Source organism: Pteropus vampyrus, unplaced genomic scaffold, assembly GCF_000151845.1.
Source record: "Pteropus vampyrus isolate Shadow unplaced genomic scaffold, Pvam_2.0 Scaffold47, whole genome shotgun sequence".
Taxonomy (NCBI): domain Eukaryota; kingdom Metazoa; phylum Chordata; class Mammalia; order Chiroptera; family Pteropodidae; genus Pteropus; species Pteropus vampyrus.
The window spans coordinates 285,998-305,825 of NW_011888828.1; the positions used below are offsets into that span (position 1 = coordinate 285,998).

At 35.7% G+C, this 19,828-nt stretch overlaps 1 protein-coding gene across 3 annotated transcripts in view; it reads left to right on the plus strand.

The window, feature by feature from the left end:
* FBXO16 (F-box protein 16) overlaps nt 1-19,828 on the plus strand; it is a 51,748-nt gene that overhangs the window by 4,248 nt on the left and 27,672 nt on the right. For all 3 annotated transcript variants that reach the window (XM_011359332.2, XM_023530171.1, XM_011359333.2), the window contains exons 3-5: nt 6,800-6,835; nt 14,774-14,980; nt 18,866-19,030. In XM_011359332.2, coding sequence (XP_011357634.1) covers nt 6,800-6,835; nt 14,774-14,980; nt 18,866-19,030 — 408 coding nt within the window. The remainder of the gene's footprint in view (nt 1-6,799; nt 6,836-14,773; nt 14,981-18,865; nt 19,031-19,828) is intronic.

The following is a 19,828-nucleotide window of genomic DNA, read 5'->3' on the forward strand; positions in this document are numbered from 1 at the left end:
ATGAAATGTCTTAGATTTGTTTTTTCCTCCACTGTCATTCCTCCTCTTTCTTACCCCAAATACCTTTTTTTTTCTTCAATCACTGGTTCTCTGCTAGAACTACCAGGATGAGAGAGAAGATGATAGTCAGATTTCAAAAAAAAAAAAAAAAACCAGATTTTCTTGCTAGAGTTGCAGTTACTGGATAATGCTGCACAATTAACCAAATAAACAAAATGAAAAAATCTCATCTGATTACAAGCCTCATGTTCTCCTAAAAAATTGATGTCCCACCTGCATTCTGGATGGCACTGGTAGAATATACCTATAAAGGATTGCAAGGATGGGAAGCTGAGTATCATGCTGGGGTGCGAGATTGGCTAGCCTCTGGGGATTTCTGTTCCTGCTTCAGTTAGGGGCAGAATTTACCAACCGATCTGTGAGTTACTGTTATCAATTCGCTTGACCCCTGAACAACACAGGTTTAAACTGCACTTATATGTGGATTTTTGACTGTGAAGCGAGTTGACAGTCAAATCCCTTCTATTTCTAAGGGTCAACTATACCTATTAGAAGGACCACACCTAGTGGCAGTAATATACAGTCAACATCAATAAAACTGACCTCATTATCTTGCTCATACACACCAGTTCCTCCCCCAGGGAAAGACACCACTTTACACCAAGTCACTCAGGCCAGAAATCTTTCTTCTCCTTGTCAGGTCTAGGATTTGATTTTCCCTAATTTACTAGTTAATAACTTAGCCTGTTACTTATGGCATTGAAGACACTACAGTTTCACAGTAAAAGACACAAGATTCTTGGGTCAGAGACAAAGAACTGTATTATTCACGGAGCAGCAAGCAGTATGAACATCATGTTTGTATTGATTCTCCTTGTCCACCTTGTCCCACAGGAATGATGCAAAGGTCCCAGATAAATACCGCATACATCATGGGTTTGTATCACAGCTGAGGAACTATGAGCCCAGGGAATCCATTGGTTTTATAGTAAGCAGTAAGCAAATCTGCTCTTGGTCCCAAAGGAAGATAGGAAGGGCCTCATTGCTCAAGGTCACCTTGCTGCAAACAACTTGGAGAAATTGCCCAAGAATAGAGCAGTCGGGGCCTTGCATTCCTGGTATTCCAAGACATTTGGGAATGTTACAGGTCCAGGGAGGAGTATCTCCCAGCACCCTCTCTCCTCCACATTTAATTCATTTTCAAGTTCTAGGAGTCTTTCTCCTAGAGCTCTTCATCTGAGTCCCTTTTCTCCATATACCTCCAGTTCCACATTCTCAGTTCACACCCTAATCACCCTTTGCCTGGTGCATTGCAGTAATCCCCTAACTGGTTCCAGTGCCCCTATCCCTACCAATCTATCCTCTATTCTAGTCCCAGAATGATCTTTCTAAAATATCAATCTAATCCTATTATATAAAACCGATAATGGCCCTACACCAAAGAGTAAATTCCAAACCCCCATGCATAACATTGAGGACCCTTCACGTGTTGACCTCTGCCAGGTTCCTAGTTCCAAGCACTACCAATGCTTCTTCTCATCCTATATCCAAGCCAACTAAGTGGCCCCCAGAAGAGCCATTCTTTCTCACACCTCAACACCTTTCCAATGCTCTCCTCATTGCCTCCTATAGAATCAACTCAAATGGGAAGCCTCCTTCTGCTTGTTTTTTTTTGCTTGTTTGTTTGCTTTTGGTTTTGGTTTTGGGTTTTTTTGTTTGTTTGTTTGTTTGTTTGTTTGTTTGTTTTGCTCTCATCACCATTTACTAGTTTTCCCACTTGACTCTAATGTGTTAAGAGTTGAGATTCTGTCTTTTCTCCCTGTGTCTCCAGTGCCTTATATGGTTCCTGAGGCACAAGAAATGGAGTCAGAGTTCAGCTATACTCCCTGGGACCTTCTCCATTGACTCTCACCATTTTTTCCCTATATCCCTCCTTCCTTAGCCTAGATTTGACCCTTTGCCTCTCTGAACCAAACAGATATGCTCATCACTTTGGCAAAGCTGGAGCACCAATCCTGACCCCTCCTGCTCAGTACTTTCCCGTTTTACTCCTCTGATGTGAAATGAGCGATTTTGGGAGTGAGCCAGTGTAGCAATAGGAATAGTGAGAAATAAAAGGGAGAGAGACTAAGGAGGAAAAAAATAAAGGAAATGAGAAAAGAAGAGTATGTCTGGAAAAAAATGAGGGACCAGGAAAGGAAAGGCAGAGAAAGAAAAAAAAAATCAGCTTTCGTCTAGTCATAAACAACACAGGTCTGTTGAAAGTCTTTATTATGCAGCTCAACAATTATTTATTGATCACCTGTTTGCAATGCTCTTAGTTCTCCAACAGTTTATATAACAGCTTCTTTGCTTTCCCCCAAAAAACCTCAGTGTTTAGTTTTGAAATCTGTTTTCGCATAGAATGGAGAAGGTTTTACACACATGTGAAAAAGTGACTTGAATTGAAATATGTATGCGTTGGATGCCTTGATTTGCAGAATTTTTCTTCAAAAAATTAGAAATCTTAAGCGATTTAGGAGCTATGGGAGGAAAAATATATCTCAATTGCCTGTTGGCCTGTTACATGTTGGGTTACTAAAGAAGCTGACTCAGAGACGGGCATGTAGGGTGTTGATTGAGGAAGGCTCTGGGTATCAGCACTGGAAGGGGAGGGAAGAGGAAGGGAAGAGGTTTGGGGTGGAGAAAGAAGCTGGGCTGTGATGCAGTCTCAATAAGGCCTCCATTGACTCCACAGCTCCCCTAAAGATCATAGACAGGGCAGATCTCAAGCTCAAGACTGTCAGCCAGCAGCACTCGAACAGGTGAGAGAGTAAATAAGTCCTTCAGTCCTGGAGGGGTTTCTGGGCCGTGTGTTACAGCAAGCATTGCATTGGCTTGTCTTGGTTCTTGAATAGCTTTTGTCAACTCTAATGATAATTTCTAGAGATGATATTTATTTTGCTATTCAGACCTTCCATTTTATTCTAAAAAGTTATTTTTTTTGGTTTAGCTAGGTTCTAGATTGGAGTAAAATTATTTTTAAAAATCTTTGTGTGTAATTATACACGTGTGTGTGTGTGTGTATATAAATGTAAATAGACACACACACACATAGAATATATATATGCATACACCAAGCTACTAATCATGGTTTTCCTCCAAAGAAAACCACTAATGCTGGATGGCACTGGAGGAGATGGCTCTGCTAGAAGAGAGCTTTCATTTTTTACTTTATACAGTGCAATAAAATGTCATCTTTTAAACCAATTTTAAAAACAAATATAAATACAAATAAACAAAGAACAATAACTTTGGGAATGGAACATTCTGGAACATCCAGATCAGCTGTACCAATAATTTCCCATATGACTTGAGTAAGTCACTTACCTTCTCTGGGCTTTGCTACCCTCCTTTTATAAAATGAGTGGGTTGAAACAGATGACCATGAAGGTCTCTTCCACATCCAACATTCTAACTGTATGAAAGGGATTATAGATACCAAGGACACAGCTTTCCAGAGAGTATCCATACACTAATTTCATTACTTATAAATAAAACAAGGCATTTGTCACCAATGATCAGTACGATTTTGAGGTCCCATTTTTTTTGTTTTTGTTTTAATTTTGTCCTTCTTCGGTAGTAAAATGTGCAATATATGTAACTATTTCAGACAAAAATAAGAGTCACAGGATTTTAACCTCACAGCAGGCTTTAAGCAGAGAGACTGAATTCAAATTCAGATGCTTATAAAAATAGCATCATCAACATAGGCAAATGTAACAGATTTCAAAATAATTCAGGCTTGGTGAATTTTGAGAGGAGGAATGCTTTGAAAATAAATGTATTTCTTTTCCATCTAGTCTTGTGAATTTCGAGAGGAGGAATGTTTTAAAAGTATATGATTTCTTTTCATCTAGTGTTTGAATTGAAAGGAACGAACATTTTGTTTCGAGTATAGTTCACAGATGTAGTACAGTACACGTTAAAAGGGCATTCTGAAAAAAGCACCTCATTATCATTAATCAATCATAATTTAGGAGCCCCTAAATATCTTACTCGTACACTGTGATGATGTCACATGGTGAAATATGTAACTGCAGTGTCAACTAAAATAACAATGTAGGATTTTGATTTAACAAAAGGCTCTGAGTAACCAGTGATATAAACATTCTGGAGGAAAGAAGATCCATTTTAATATTTCCATTTTGAATTGATACTTTGTTTTCTAGCTCTTTATGATGAAAAACAAGACTACAGATCTTTGAAATGAAGACTTGCTTCAAACCAGAGAATCTAAGATTCTAAGTCTAACTGAGGACCTGACAATTAAATAATTTGTCCCAAATTATATTTCTTGTCAAGGGTAGAGTCTGAACTAGATCTGAGTTCGTCTAGTGTTTCTCCCTTCCCTCTTCATTCCCATCAGTTTCTACTTGGGTCCAGATGTCCTTTGGTAAAAAACTGGATTTGCTTGGACTCTACTTAAACTTGGTTGTTGGCCCTTTAAAGAATGTTGTTTTAGACTGAGTAACACTCTGGAACAAAAAGCATTTCTTTGAGTGAAAGGATTGCAATCCGAGAGACACAGATTCAAGTAGCAACTCAACTTGTACTTTGGAGAGAGCAAGGAAAAGCGGGGTTTATAAAGGCCAGAACTACAAAATGCAATTCTTTCATGCAAATGAAGGATTGTTGGCTAAGTTTATTTTCTCTATTGTCACTCGGACTCTGCTTAGACTGGTCATTAGCCTGAATAATATTCCCCACCTCCTACCCTACTCCTTTCCTGCTACCTTCTTGCTGATTCCCCTCTCCCCTTCAAGTCAGTGCCCCTTTGTTTCCAGTGCTTCATACTGTCATTGGCTACCATGATGATTATCCCATCCTCCTTTTGAAAGGAGGTTGTGGTCTTGGGATCCAACCTTGTCTTCTCCCACTGTAAGGCCAAAGCATGGGCAGTAGTTCATTAAGAATGTGCAGCTGGAAGTCAGGATAGGGAAGATCAAGGTTCTAGTGAGGAATCAAGTACAGAGTTAAGCTGAACACACAATCTGTAACCAGTGATTTTTAAAAATCTGTAAGTATAATCCTTTTGGGCCTCTGCTTGTCCTTTCTAAAATGAGGAAATTGAGCCCCCCCAAACAAAGCCTTTAGGCTTTCTTTTAGCTCTAAAATTCTATTACTTTGGAAGTTTTTTTGTTGCTGTTGTTCAGTCACTAGGGGTTTATCGAGGGCCTGAATTGGAACCTATGGAGTGTGTAGAGAAAGTAGTTGTAACCTCCGTGGGAAAATAAAATGAACAGATATGACTAGAGAGCCATAACAAACCGTATAGAAATCAAGTAGAGTGCGGGCTGTAAGTGGAGTGTGAGTTAGGAGGAGATAGATCACTGGGCATCAGAAAAGTGCTGGTGCTGATGTCTTGGAGTGGGCCATAGAGGATGGTAGGATTTGGTTAGGTAGAGGGGTAGAGTTCAGGAAATATTTGAATCTAGATTTTTGAATCTTCTATATTCTTTAGATTCTCTTCTATTTTTATCTAGAAATTCTGAGTTTAAATGTCACTGTTACTTGAGGGTCTTAGTAACCCAGGTGGTAGTTAATTAGGAGGAAGGAGAGAAGGGCATTCTTTTTCTTTAATGTGCAAAGACTGTCTACCCGTGATGTATGAGATTTGCTGGCCAGACGCAAAACTGACATTTCACTGGCCTTGAGGTTGTTGTCAAAGCAATCATTTCAATCCCCATTTTGTAATACCTTTGAAACTAGAGTTTGAGAGTCTAAAAAAGGAAGGAAAACATTGTCTGTTAGAAGCACAAAACCAGCTCCTCATCCTCCTCCACAAAAAGGGAAGAAATAGGCCTGAGCTACTTTCCAAGTAGGAACATTCTTGCAGTGCTAGAGAATTTAGTAGTGCTAAAAAGAAGGGAAAAACATTGGTTCTAATTTTGAAAGCTGACAGAGTGTACGTGTGGGAGGAAGAGAGATATTCACATCTGTTCATTACTTTCTCTTGCTTCCTCTCTCCATAACTCCTTCCTCTGCCAAACATTCTGATGTTAGTTTTCTCTTCCTCACTCGTTGAAATACACATATGACTGATACTCAGAAAAACACTTCTACACCAATATATAAACGACTCACATTGTACTGATATATCTATAAGGATATTCATTATCCCAACCACATTTATTCAATCCAGCAAACATGAGTATCTGTGATGTTACATGTACAGCACTTTACACTGGAGATGTGAAGATGAGTAAGACATAGTTTCTGTCCTAAATAGTGTATAACAACAAACCTATACAGATAAACACTGAGTTGTAAGCCCAAAGGTACATATATACAAATTTCTAATCCTACAAACATATAAGTACATGTATACCCACTGACATGTATACATACTGAAATATAAAAACAGCTGTTCTTTCATAAATTTCACAAGTTATCATACTACTGATATTGAAATATTTGGGGAGAGGATCTTCATTTTCCTGCTTTTCCTTTGTCATTTTTCATCTCTTCAAATTCTAAAGTTGATTTCACTTTACAATTCTATTCTTTTCTTGCCTTTAAAAAAACTACTTCTTTTTTATGATGAGTTATTCCACATAGGAAAACTACAAAAGGATAACTTGCCCAAGTTAAAAATAAGTAAAGTACCTTCTCAGGAATGAAATCTGTCTTTTTATACCCAACTGATACAATGAAAAGACTTAATATTTACTTCTTCATACTTCAACGATGTCTTTCTCATAATGGGTATTTCAGCCATTAAATATGAAATCATTCTATTCTTTTTTATTTATTGTAGGTATTCGAAGAAAGAAGAGCTCTGCTTGGAAAATGGGTAATCATTTTAAATATACTTCTACATTAGGTTGTGTTATCATAGAGCCCAATGAATTCAGTTTGGATAAAAGGCAATGAGTGATTGTTCATAGTTTGGTACTTTCTGTATCAAGGTCCACTCAGGAAAACAGAAATCATACTGGTTATTTAACAGACATAATTAAATTTAATAAATTCTGGAAAACAAAGGATAAAAAGGGAACACAGATACCACAGAGACAGTGCTGCAGGAAATAGCTTCTACCAGCTTTACTGTTACCTCAGGAGCTCAGAGAAAGGACCCTGTGGAGCTGGGACAAGCCCTGTCGGGGACTCAGACTTCTAAGGAATAAAGCAGATGACAGCCAGCCGATTCTGATATATTTGAGGAAGTGCAAGGGTTCCGGGTGTGTGGAAAACATTCACTACTGGAATCACCAGCTACTGCCATGGTGAAGAGGGAGGGTGATACTGCTAGGAACAGCAAGGACACAAAAGAATAAAGCTCTTCCGCCTCATTTTCCCTCCAGTGCTGCCCTCCGCATTGGCATCATCTACTCAGTTGTCAAAGGAAGAATGTGGTTGGTAGAGAGAGCCCCAGGCTTCTATACTCAAGGTAGAATACAGAAAGGTAGGTTTGGATCTAAGAGGCAATAGCTTAGTAACCAGCACAGTTCTTCCATTAGGCTACTTAGCATTTATATACACCCTTCTACAAGTTGTTACAATAACAAGTTCAAGCTTTTATCTAACAAGATACAACTATCCTTTATACAAATGAAAACTTTCTCACTCTTTCCTCAAAGGAGACACTGAGTCCCACTGGCCACTGTCCATCCCTGGATTGTGATCGAAGTATCCCTCTCAGCAATGTTTATTACTCATCAAAGTCCTCTACAGTCCCACCTAATAGCCTCTACTCTCCAGAAGAATTGAAAACATGATCATGCAAAAACTTGTACATAAATGTTCATAGCAGCATTATTCATAATAGTCAAAAATTATAAACACCTAAAAATCCATCAACTAACTGATGAATGCATAAGCAAAATGTAGTAAATCCATACAATGGAAGATCATTCATCCTTAAAAAAAAAGAAGGAAATTCTGATACAAGCTACAGCATGGATGAACTTTGAAGGCAATATGCTAAGTGAAATAAGCCAGACACAAAAGGACAAATATTGTTGTATGATTCCACTTTTATGAGGTACCTAGGGTAGTCAAATTCATAGAGACAGAAAGCAGAACAGAGGTTACCAAAGGATGGAGAGTTATTGTTTAAGGAGTACAGAGTTTCACTTTCAGTTGCTGAAAAAGTTTTGCAGATGGATGGCTGTGATGGTTGCACAACAATGTGAATGTATGAAACTTTACACTTAATAATGGTCAAAATGGTAAATTTTATGTTATATATATTTTACCAATTTTTTTTTTTTTAGAAAGCAAGGGTGAGAAAAAGCAATAAAGTTCTGATACATGGTAAAACATAGATGAATTTGAAAATGATATGCTAAATGAAAGAAACAGAGGCCACCATATTATGACTCCATTGATATAAAGTGTCCAGAATAGGCAAATCCATAGAGACAGAAAATAGATTTGTGGTTTTCAGGGACTGGAGAACAAGAGGAAGAAGGATTGACTGTAATGGCTGTGGGATTTCTTTTTGGGGTAATGAAAATGTTCTGGAATTAGATAGTGATAGCTATACAACCTTGTAAATATACTAAAAACAATTGAATTGTACACTTAAAATGCTGAATTTTATGGCATGTGAATTATATCTCATTGAAAAATAAATGAGGATTACTTTAAAAAACTATACTTGGATTTCTTTAACTCTTGATATATGTAATAAACTTGAAATATTCCATCTTTAAAAGCATACAGTCAAAGCCTTCTTCCTTAAGGGAGCATCTTTGACCCAGAGTGTAACAGCAGACAGAATGACCTTTCCTGTGAGTTACTGAAACTCGTTTTCCTAAGTGCCATAGTCCATACAGGCTGTTATAACAAAATACATAGACTGGGTGACTTATAAACAGAAATTTCTCATAGTTCTAAAGGCTAGGAAGTCCAGGATCAAGGTGTTGGCAGATTCGATGTCTGGTGATATCCTTTTTCTGGTTCATAAGACAACTTTTCACCGCAACCTCACATGGCAGAAAGGATGAGGAATTAATCTCTCTAGGGTCTCTTTTATAAAGACACTAATCCCATTCATGAGGGCTCTACCCTTATGACTTGATCACCTCTCAAAGGCCCCATCTCCTAATACTGTCACCTTAGGGGTTAGGTTTCAACATATGAATTTTGCGAAGACATAAACATTCAGTCTATTGCACTAACACTAAGTACTATTTCTTAATCGGCCACCCATTATTTTCTGTACTGTCTATAAGCTTCAGTGTAAGGATATTTTTTAACTTAAGTTTAAAAAACTTCATATCCATAATGTCTCTGGAAGGATTCACGAGAAAAGCTGGACAATACCGGTTTCCTCCAGGGAGAAGAACTGTGAGTCTGGGACAGAGTAAAAGAGACTCTTTTAGCTGACTAGCCTTTCATATCTTTTGATATTTTTTAATCATGTGAATGTATTGCTTATTCAAAATAATAATAAAGCTTTATAAAATAAGTTTACTAAAGATTAAGAAATTTAAAAGACCCCCAAATTTTAATCTAGCTGAGTTTTTCTCATAATCTATATATGTTTTTAAACTGATTTTGCATATATTGCCAACAACTTAAAAAGACAGTTATCTAGAATGACTATTTTTGTGCCAGCTGTCATTTCACTTACTGGCTAATTTTCAGCCAGTATTTGGCATGGTTGACCAGCTTCTGTCTGTGTTGATTGATTGGTGGCCTTGCCAGTTGTTAAATATTTTTAATATCACCTTGGATAAAACTCACAGTCTTCAAACTTTTTAATAGATCTTGTTTACTTTATTTTATTTTTTACCATAGCTAATAGAAATGTGTATTTGCAAAGATTACTAATTATCTATCTTCTCCAATAAACTAATCTACAGGGGGGCAGATGTGGTTCTACAGTGCTCTTTGTTGCACATTCTTTGATATTACTAGGCATTTAACAAATATTTTCTAAATGCATAGATGATACTCTTTCTTGCCTAACGACAAACTTGTTCCTTAAATTCATTAGATCGTCTGTATACTTTCATGAAAGCCACATTAATGAAGCCCGATTTACTCTTATTTAATTTTCTCTTTTTTAATTTTCTCTTTATTTTAGTTTTTAGATTTTTTGTTGGTGTGTTTCATGAACACCGTAAGAGATTGATAACATATGAATAGCAATTGTTCCCCCCCCCCAAAAAAAAAGAAAGAAAGAAAGAAAGGAGAAATAGGATACCGATTTTTTTTTTTTTTTACTTAACATTACATGAGATTTTCATTGCAGGGATCAAATATTGGTTTTAAAGCTCAATCTATTATTAGAAATAAAGTCATTTAAAAAAAAATCTGGGCATTGTGAGGTAAGGTGTAATATGAAACCTATTCATCTTCTTGGGAAAAAACTGTTACGCAATTAAACACTTCTTTTTTAGCAAAACAGGAAGTGGGCATATGTGTGACAAACACAAGAAAAGAAAAAGAAACCTATTCAATGATAGACAATTTGAAAGTATTTTGTGTTTGGCCAAAGAATGTCATTTTTGTTCATACATTTGCGCATGGTCCTGTATGTGCAAATGTTTGAACAAAATGTTTTGTACGGTGACAAACAAAATAATTAAGAGAAACTGAAAAGCTCTTCTGCTGTTCCATGCTGCTACTTAATCTCTTACCTCTCAAATGTTCTCTGCCCTTCAAACCCTTTTAGAAAAAACAATTGCCTCCCAATCAGCAGAACACAACAGAAGTATTATAGTTGAAAGAAAGCATCTCAAACTTTGTCCCAGCTTCTATGTTGTTAAAAGAAATAATAGTGATATTATAGAAAATTTGAAAAAAGAAGATAACATTACTTTTAACTTTAAAATTCAAAAGAGAAACTGGGAAAAATGTTTTGCAAATTGTATGGTAAAGCTTAATATCTGGGATATATAAAGAGCTCCTACAAATCAATAAGAAACATGCAAATACCCTTACAGAATTATGGGCTAATAAAAGAAAGAGAAACATACAAAAATATATAAATGGCCAATAAACACAAAATATGCTCTATTTCACTAAAATTAGAGAAATACAAATTAAAATAATGAGATTCCCAAACCACTTTTAGTCTATGTGGCAAAAATTTAAGAGCTAGATAATATCCAATGTTAAGTAAGGATTCACAGGGGACTAGGAGGATATACTTAAACACAGTTAGAGGTAATGTAAAATAATAAAGACTTTTAAAAGGCAATTTGACAGAATCTATTAAATTTTTAAATGCAAATATCCTTTGAACCTATAAACCCACTTCTATTTATCTGTGCTAGGGAAATATTCACAGGAGACAAGAAAAGACGTGTTCCAGGATATTGCAGTTTTTGGTTGTGGTTTTTGTTTCTGTGGGGTTTGTTTGTTTGTTTGTTTGTTTTTGTATTGGAAACACCTAAATGGTATCAATAATAAATTGAGTAAACAGATCATGGCATATCCATCCTACCATGAATGAATGAGAAAATACTATGCTCTGGAGTTCATTACGTATCAGGACATTTATGGCTATATTTTGTTTGTTTTTTAAACTGCTGTGTAGTATTCCATAGGATGGGTATACTCTAATATATCTGACTGCTTCCCTATTAATGGACATATGTGTATGTAAATGCATAGAAATGCATGAACGTCAAACTGAGAGCAGTGGTTATTTCTGGAGAATAGAGTGAGATTTGATAAGGAGGATTTTCATATTTAATTCTATATGTACCAATTTGAAACTTAAAACAATTTAATTGTGAAATTAAGTTTTTGACAATAGGACTCAGAAACTCAACCAGATTAAAATAATATAACCAATAAGCAGAAAATATCAAGCCCCCCTCTTTATCTTGTCCCTCACTCCCCCATGAGCTTTTCCTCGCCATTCCATGTGAGATGAGTGGAACCTGATGGCTCTAGCAACTGTCCTCACTTCCTGGACCTGCAGCAAAAATCCTTGCGATAACTACTCTGAAAATACGATTTTCACAATTCTATTGAGTCAAGAAAACCCTATTTAAAAGAATTAAAATGATTTTAAATATATTATAAATATGATATGATGTAATGTAATGTGAAAAACGAACTATGAAGTGAGATACCGTACATGAAACCAAGATAGGAGAATGATCCTAGCTGCTCCCCAGTCTCACACATTGGATCCCTGACTACTATGTTAAGGGTGTTTTTACTTGAGAGATGCTGGGTGAGATGCAGAAGATTATCAAATTCCTGCACAGTTGACTCTTCCGTGGATTATTTACTTTTTGTATTGTTCCTAGCATCTCTTAAATGCCAAAGAGATTTTCCCCAACTATTATGCATTCTTCTGAGTCATCCTATTCAATTGGTAGGAGCTCAAGGAATGCAAATTAATTTTCTATTAACCTACACAAACACAATTAGAAAGGAAAATCTCTTGAGGCAAAGAACACCTATCAAAGCCAAATTTAAATTACCTTTGATCATTGTAATTAGGAAAATGAGAAACCAATATAATTATCTTTTTAATCCCTAAAGAAAAATGTTTTAATGTTTTCTTTTATAGATTTCTTCAGCATTTTATAATCCCAATGTTCTTTTATATTCATTTTAAATCATTCCTTTTTTAATCTGAGCCCAATGAAGTAGATGAGCTAACCTCAATCATTCTCGATGTATTTGCCATCCTTGTCAATGTACAAACATAGTAATTTTATGCTTTTCTGTTTGTTTGCATATATATTCTTTTCACTTTGATTTAACCCACATATTTATCATTTTAACTTCACTGTGATCATTTATAGTAATAGTTGCCATATCTACAATGAGTCATGCAGTCTATTAGGAATTTTATACATATATTCTTTTATTTACTCCTCAAAACAACCCTACAATGTGCATATAATTATTCTTAATACATAAATGAGGAAATTAAGACTGAGAAAGGTTGTTAGTGGTGGAGCTGGGATTTAGTAATTTATTTCTAATGAGTATTAGAAATAATAGAATATTGTCAGTAAGACTCCCAATAGTCTCATTCCCAAGTTCACCATCAACATAATGCCACACTTTCTCTTACCATGTTGATCTATTATAGTTTGCTTAACTGATCCCCTACTGTTAGACATTTTGGGTTATTTCTGATTTCTTGCAGTGACAGTAACATCTCAGGGAATTTTTTTTTGTAATCGTAATCATCCTGGGTCCCTGTGTAGCTGAGTTTCTACAGAGCTACATAGCAGTAATTTAAAAAATAAATTCCAATTTTCATTTTGTGTCTCAAAGAAAAATAACGGAGGAGCCAATTTAAACTCTTAATACTTCTCAATCTCATTCCTTCATTCCTCGGTTCTCTCACACTCTAGAACTGCTCAGGCGATGGCTGTCTGAACCCCCAAACTCCCAACAAGCCAAAACCCCACAGCTTTTCTGTCTTCTCACACCTCCCCATGGCTCTTTATCTTATAGATCAATGCATCTTCTTGGGCCTGGTCCTTCACCTGGTCCTAGCCATTCTGTTCTGGCTTTTCTCGATTCATTTTAATAATCCATCACAAAAGAAAGGAAGTCACCTTTTCTGATATTTGAAGATATGGATTGTGTAGAAATAGGGATAGGAGAAATCAGAAAACACTCACACATGAATACATTTTTTCTCATTTACTTGTAAGTTAAGGATTTTGGTGTTTTTATTCATTTCGAAATTTTTCCCCCCTCTTGACTTATAGTCTCCCAAGTGAGATTCCTGGGTCATTGAATAGTGAATAGTTTTAATCAAGACGTATTCCTACTAATTAAAAAAATACATTGTATGACTATAATGAAGCTGATTTGTCATAAGGCTTGTACACAATACATTTTTGCTTTATATGCCTTTTTAGGTAGTTAGTGTATTTTATGATCATAACTAAAGTTCATTATAAATTTCTGATTACTTTATAATAACTAATAAATATCTAAATGTGTAGTGCATTAGTATACAAAATACAAGTAGTCCCAAACTTCCCTGTTTAATGGGCTAAAGAAGAAGAGAGGTTTAGACTCTGGTGACGTGGCTTATTCAGCTGGTAGATATTCCCATAGAGCCTTTTCTTGGGTTTTGGCCAGCCCCCAAGTTCTTAATTTTGATCAGTCTGTTTTAGGATTATGTCTGGGGAAAATTGTGAAGTAACCAAAGCTTTTGTTTGGCATGCCCCAGATTATTTCGGTATCTACCTCGTTTCTCTGGCACTCTTCTTTTCCAGGTCCTCCTATCAATATTTCCTCTCCTATCACACCCGTCATTTACATAGTGGGACTTTCAGTCAATCAATATACTTCCCTTCTCAGGAGTATTTGCATGTTACACCTTATCTCCAACTATGAATGCAAAAGTTTATTTCTGGTCTTGGAGTTTAGGACTGGTGAGCTAATACAGAAACTCTGGAGAGAGCTGCACAGGTGCCTTCTCTTGAAATTATATTTTATAAGTATATGTGTTCTCAGTTTATGGATATCGACAGCTCCCAACTTAACTGTTCTTATATAACTGCAAGTTCTGAGGTCAAGTGCATGTCTGTGTACACACTCAGGTCTTAACCAGGCCCACACATGTAAATGTGAGAAAGGACAGGTAGGTGGCAAAATATAGAATTTACTAATTAGGGAAAAGAAATACATAGTATTTATTAGGAATAAATTACTAAACTCTCTATGCCATTCTTTTCATCATATGGAATCTCTGGTATCATACTAAACCTGGAGCTTTTTATTTTCTTTTGTCTTCTTCCGCCCTACCCCCACCCCGCCCCCCTGCCCCCCTACCCCGCTCCAGTTTGACAAATGGACAGACTCTCAAAGGAAAAGAATCCTGATAGGCCTTTTGGAACGCTGCTCCCTGTCACAGCAAAAGTTCTGCTGTCGAAAGCTTCAGGAGAAAATTCCAGCAGAAGCTCTGGATTTTACTACCACGCTTCCAAGAGTGTTATCCTTATACATCTTTTCTTTCCTGGACCCCCGAAGCCTTTGTCGTTGTGCGCAGGTAAAGGGAAAGAAGCAGTGTAGGGCGTTTTTTAAGGACAGCCTAGAAAACGCTGAAACTTGAGGAGAGAGAAAAAGCACATAGGGCAGGTCCTCTAATAAAGTCATTTCCTTTAACTTTGTTTCATTATAATGTTGATGAGATGCCCTAGGAACTTAACTTTTGTTTGTATCAATTAACCTATGGTAAAACTGCTTTCTATACTTTGTTTCACTTAAAGTTGCAGAACCTATCAACATTAAGTGAGGACTTAACTGTTGACAAAGCCAAGAAATAGATGAGATAGTCAGTATGTTTAGTCTGTATAGTTTGGATTAACTCCGTCTCCTTTGTGTCTAACTATATTTAGTGCACAAAAGGGGGGCAGAGTATAGGTACTATATTTAGTGCACAAAAGTGGGGGGAGTATAAGTACACAAAAATATATTAGCTAGTTTAGGGGAACAAACACACATAGAAGAAGAGGTTCATTAGCAGGGTAGTTTATATTGCACAGGATACCACTACAATAAAATCCTAAATTATATAGTGCAGGCCATTCATAAATAGAAAAACTCAAAATAAGGTGCTATGAAATATGTACAAAAATATATGAGACTAAAAGAGTTCAGAGCGAACAGATGTGTTCACGGAGGCTTTGGAAAAGGAGCCAACCATTATTTTCTTACATGTAATTCCATGGTGTGTTAAAGGGCAGTAAAAAATAAAGATATAAAACTGGTAATCATTTTGTTGAATCTTTTCATAGAGTCTAGTAATACCAGAAATTACCTGTTACTGTGCATTCATACATGTGTAGCATGTTAACTTTAGTTTTTAAATTTAAGAAAATAAGTTCAGTGAAAGATGAATTATTCAATAAATGGTGTTGAGATAATTGAACAGCTACCCCCAAAAAAATATCTAGGAGGATAAAAGATTGATACGAAATCAAAGAAACCATTAAAGTACTCAAAGAAAACATAAGAAAGGAGGCCTCTGTGAGTGTTCTATAATACTTAGAAGCCTTAAAAGAAAATATACAATTTAAGATCTTGCTTTATTCATTTTGTGTATATGTATATCTATATATATTAGATATATGTTCATTGTGTATATTTTATAAACAAGAATAAAGAAAGCTAGATTTTAAATTGACTATAAAAATTAAAATTTTCTCTATAGAAAAAAGCAAATAAATAAATCCAAATAGTAAACAGGAAAACACATACTACCAATGAAGGGCTAATTCCCTTATTTTTTAAAAGAACTCCTGTAAATCTATATTAAGAAGAAGAAAAAATGACCAACAACCCAGCAGAAAAGTGAGAAAAAGAAATGACCAAGTAATTCATAGAAGGAAAGGTAGAAGTTTTTAAAATGTGTAAGATGTTTAGCCTCATTATGTCATGCCATCTTTCATGATTCAGATTGACTGATATATATATATTTTTTTAATGATAATATTCTATATTGGTAAGGGTGTGAGGAAACAAGAACTTTCATATATTATCAGTAGGTAAATTGGTGCAACCGCCATGGAGAACAATTTGGGAATATTAAATTACTGAATAAAGATGCCCTTTGACGTAGCATTTTCACTTCCTGGAATTTGTCTGACGGTATATTTCAACATATGCAAAATTATGTCTGTGTAAGAATATTTGTAATAGCAAAGGTTTGGAAACAATGGAAGTGCCCACTATTAGGGGACTGGTTACATAATTTGCAACAATCTCCAAGACATATCATCAGTGAAAAAAGCAAAGGTGCAGAACTGTCCTATTATTTTGGAAAGATAAGGAATACATACACATTGTTAATATAGGCCTGGAGTATTTCTGGAATGACGCACAAGAAGCTGGGGACAGTGGTTACATCCGAGAAAGAAAATTATTGGTTAGAGGAGGACTGGGATGACACAGACAGACAGACAGACAGACTTTTTACTGTGTGCTCCTTTGTATTTTTGAATTTAGTATTAATATACACATATTACTTATTCCAAAAATGAAACAAAATTTTTAAAAGAGCATAGCATTCTTAATGTCTAATAATACGAGAATATTATATGATGAATTATTATGCAGCTATTAGAAAATATGGTTTGGAAGAACAGGATATCTAGGGTATCTAAAATGAAGGAAGCATGATTTTAAACTGTATATAGTTTTCCAGTTTTGTTTCATATATACCTAAAAAAGAAGAAGAAAAGAACTCTACTAGGTTGTTAATAATGGTAATCTCTGATTTGATGGGGTTATAGTATTGTTTTTCTTTAAACTTATCAGAATTTTCCTAGTTTTCCGCAGTAAGAATGTTATCACCCAAGAGAAATGTTTTTTGAAATAGCTAATCCTATCATCTATGCACACCATATGTCACTCTTACAAGATTTCAGCATTATATTTGTTCCTAGTACGGACTGTGAGGAAGACACAGGTAGTTGTTTTTTAGCTGTATGTAAAGTGAATAATAAATTTATTGCACTAAAATGAGCTTGAGCTGCTAAAAAGATATGGAGGGTGTCTTATAGTTTTGAAAGCTATCTACCCTTTAATTCTCCTCATTCCTGTCTACCTTAAGAAAAGAAAAGAAAAGAAAAAAAAAAACAAATAAAAACCTCATCTACAATGGGGGGGAAAAAAACCAACTTAAATACCCAAGTCTAAACAATATCTAAGGAAAAGAATGAGAATTGAAAAAATTTTCTCCCTATCCCCTTCCTCTAAAAACCTCACCTCTCCACTGAGCTCCGGGTTAATCAATCATATGTGGATTACAGTTGGTGTTGTTTCATTCTGGGCTTGAATAAAATAGATGTGATTTCTGTTCCTGCCTGGGGGATTTGTCAGATACTCTAACCTTTTTCCTCCTTCAAGCTCTTGAACCTCTTATTTCTTCCAATCGTGCCCTCCTCTGTCCTGCATGTCTCATCTTCTGCACATAAAACAATGCTAAACATATTAGGAATTCAATACATGCTGAATGGAAGGAGGGAGGAAAAGAGGCGATAGATAAATGGATTTATGTATAGCAAGGCCCATTATAGAGTGTTCGGTTTGTTTGTTTGTTTGTTTGTTTGTTTGTTTGTTTGTTTTTGGTGTTCACATTATTAATTTGTTAATTTGTTAATGAAAAAGAGGCCAGTTTTCCAAGGATGAAATTTGGGTTTGAAAGTTGGACGTCATCTTTGCAACTCTCATAGCTAAGACACAGAACCCCTAGTCTCAACTTTATATATGAACTTGATCCTAGTTTCCAGCAAGACTTATTCAAAATGTGGACTAAATTATTGTAAGTATTGATACACATAGGGTCACCTCCACTATTTGCTGGATGTGTGAGACTGGCCATTATGAAAATGAAATGTACGGAACAAATACTTTGTGTGTTATGGAATCTTAAAGGCTACAAAAGACACACCATATAGTACCAGTATTTGTATTCTATGTATGAAATTTCTATTTAGTTAAATCACAAGAATGGAGGGAAAATGCATACCATGAAATAAGCAAACAACGTGCAGACCTGAGTTTCTATAACCTTTGTGTAATTTTCATATGAAATTCAGGAACCAGGAAATTTCAAAGTCTATCTGAGCCTTGGTTTCCTTGTTTGCAATAGGAGAGTAATAATTTTACTTACCTCCTTAGATTGCTATGAGGATGGTTAATAGATGCTCAATAAATATTAGTTGACTCTGACTCTAAGTCTGAATTAATCTTTTAAAGAAAATCCTCCTGCCTGAGTAGGAAGCACTTTGGGTAGGAGGTAACTATTTAAGCTGTGATTTAGAGGGAAAAAAATGAAAAAGTTATCTCAGGTCCAGGGTAATAGCTCAAACCCAGAGAAAGTGGACATGTGTACTAAGTAGATTTTTGTTTGTTTGTCATTTTTTTCCAGGTGAGCTGGCACTGGAAGAACTTAACTGAGCTGGATCAGCTCTGGATGCTCAAATGTTTACGGTTTAACTGGTACATCAGCTTCTCTCCAACTCCCTTTGAGCAGGGTATATGGAAGAAGCACTACATTCAAAAGGTGAAAGAACTTCATGTTACCAAGCCTAAGGTAAATTTGGGGCAAAAAGCAACAAACTTACAAACATCAGCTATTTGGGAATTCTAGAACTAATACTAAATGATCTCACTTCACCTTGGGGAAGAGAGTTGGTTCAAAGGAAGTATACTATGACTTCAAATTCTCCTTTTCTTAGAATTTGACTGCCATTTTCAAGATATCCATGTTACTTGAGAGCCCTCATGTGACACTCCCAAACCACAGTTTCACCCAGGAGGGTAGGACTGTGGAGCGCCTCACTCTGTCCAGGTCCTGGATGTTATATCTCTGACTCACACGCCAGACAGTTCTGATACTGGGACTCTGTGGGTAATATCCAGTATTTTGTTATGTGTGGGTCATCAAGTTTCACTTTACTAATTTAAATTTCTCTGATTCTTCCAGGTCAGCTGAACTTTAATTTTGTATCATTTATAAAGAAAAATTTTCCAGTAAATTAGTATTTAGGGAAGGGCATAATAGACATATTAAAGTTCTTTTTATGCTAGAAACTAGTAATGTAAAGCATTTATATGTAGTCATAAAAAGTAAATAATACAAGAATATTTTTTCTAGGAGCTTTCTATGTATTATAACCAATGTTATATTTATTCTTATAGTCACAGTTAATTAGATAACTTACGAGGAATTTTTATGAGCCTTTTCTCCATGGCATGATCTATACATGTGCAGAGTTGTGCATCGTTTTGTACGATAAATGAGTTCCTGGAAAATTATGTGTAAATTAAATTTTTAAATGATTTTTAAAACCACAGGGGTACCATAATCTATGCAAAAGCTGCAGTGAAT